The sequence below is a fragment of the Montipora capricornis genome, chromosome 6 (assembly GCF_036669925.1).
Source record: "Montipora capricornis isolate CH-2021 chromosome 6, ASM3666992v2, whole genome shotgun sequence".
NCBI classification, from domain to species: domain Eukaryota; kingdom Metazoa; phylum Cnidaria; class Anthozoa; order Scleractinia; family Acroporidae; genus Montipora; species Montipora capricornis.
The window spans coordinates 8148792-8149856 of record NC_090888.1 but is presented as its reverse complement, the minus strand read 5'-3'; the positions used below and the strand labels follow the sequence as shown (position 1 = coordinate 8149856).

At 40.3% G+C, this 1065-nt stretch overlaps 1 protein-coding gene across 1 annotated transcript; it reads right to left on the bottom strand.

Moving 5' to 3' along the window:
- Window positions 1-85: 85 nt before the first annotated feature.
- LOC138053159 (52 kDa repressor of the inhibitor of the protein kinase-like) lies at window positions 86-598 on the bottom strand. The gene has a single exon (XM_068899827.1). The coding sequence runs from the start codon at window positions 596-598 to the stop codon at window positions 86-88; it is 513 nt and encodes a 170-aa protein (XP_068755928.1).
- Window positions 599-1065: the final 467 nt, after the last annotated feature.

Sequence of the window (1065 nt, the reverse complement as noted above, 5' to 3'; positions counted from 1 at the left end):
CCGAATGCCATTTTCCCGCACCATCATAACATTGGCCTTGACAGTCATCCATAGATAGTCCTAAATCAGCTACAGCACCAATTATTTAATCTTTGAAAGCTGCTCCTGTCGTTCCATCCTCACAAAGGTAGAATCCCACAAATCCTTCTCTGACTGTTTTGTTTGAATCAAGAAATCTGATCACCACTGAAAGATTTTCTTTGTTTGATACGTCAGCTGCTTCGTCAGACATAATAGAAAAATATTTGCTCTCCCTGATTTCCTGCGACAAATTATTCACTATGATAGCACCCACAGTTGTAATCATCTCGTTTTTGACGGGTTTTAGAAATATGTCGCATTTCTGGGTGCAGTTTTTCAAGTGATGTTGCAGTGTTTGGTCGCCGCTGTCAATTCGAAATTCTAATAGTGCCTGAAAGTTTCCAGAAAGACTGGCATTTTGTGGATCATCATCTCGTGGACCTCTGAGGGCTATGTTGTTTCTTTTGCAAAAAATTATTGTCTTGAACAGAGATTTCAGAATTTCGCGATTTCTTTTGATTTGTTGTTGAAGTAAGCTGTTTATCTGTCGATCAATTGGGAGCAATTCTCTTGTCATATTTCTCAAAAAATTATAACAAGGATAGTTGATTTCGTGAACTGCAATAAAGGGCTAAAAAATAAGGTTTGGAAGAAATTTGAGTGATTTCTGCAGGTCACTTGAACTACTCTGGATCCACCCCTGGTTCTGCACTTCTCACTTCTTTTTCCCAAAGGGTGGTAGAGATGTTCCCCTATCAAGCGACCATTCGATTACCCAAAGGAAGTTGCGGGCTTGGCATGGCCTTCCTACGATGTTGACTTTCGTAGGAAAACAGCCACAAACCTCCCCCTCCAAAACAGACATCTAACCCAGGGTCCAAATTAACTTGTGCATTTTGGCCTGTTTTATGGATACCAGAAAGCAACAACCGCATGGTCTTGTGTATGTGTCAAGCATTATCTTTTCACTTTCAAAAGCGCACATTTTGGAGAGAAAATGTATCCGACCTCGAATGTACATGTAATAATGAAATGTATCTGCCC

Bases quoted from the DNA above. Each gene is read 5' to 3' on its own strand.
- LOC138053159 (XM_068899827.1), bottom strand. From the start codon at position 598: ATGACAAGAGAATTGCTCCCAATTGATCGACAGATAAACAGCTTACTT.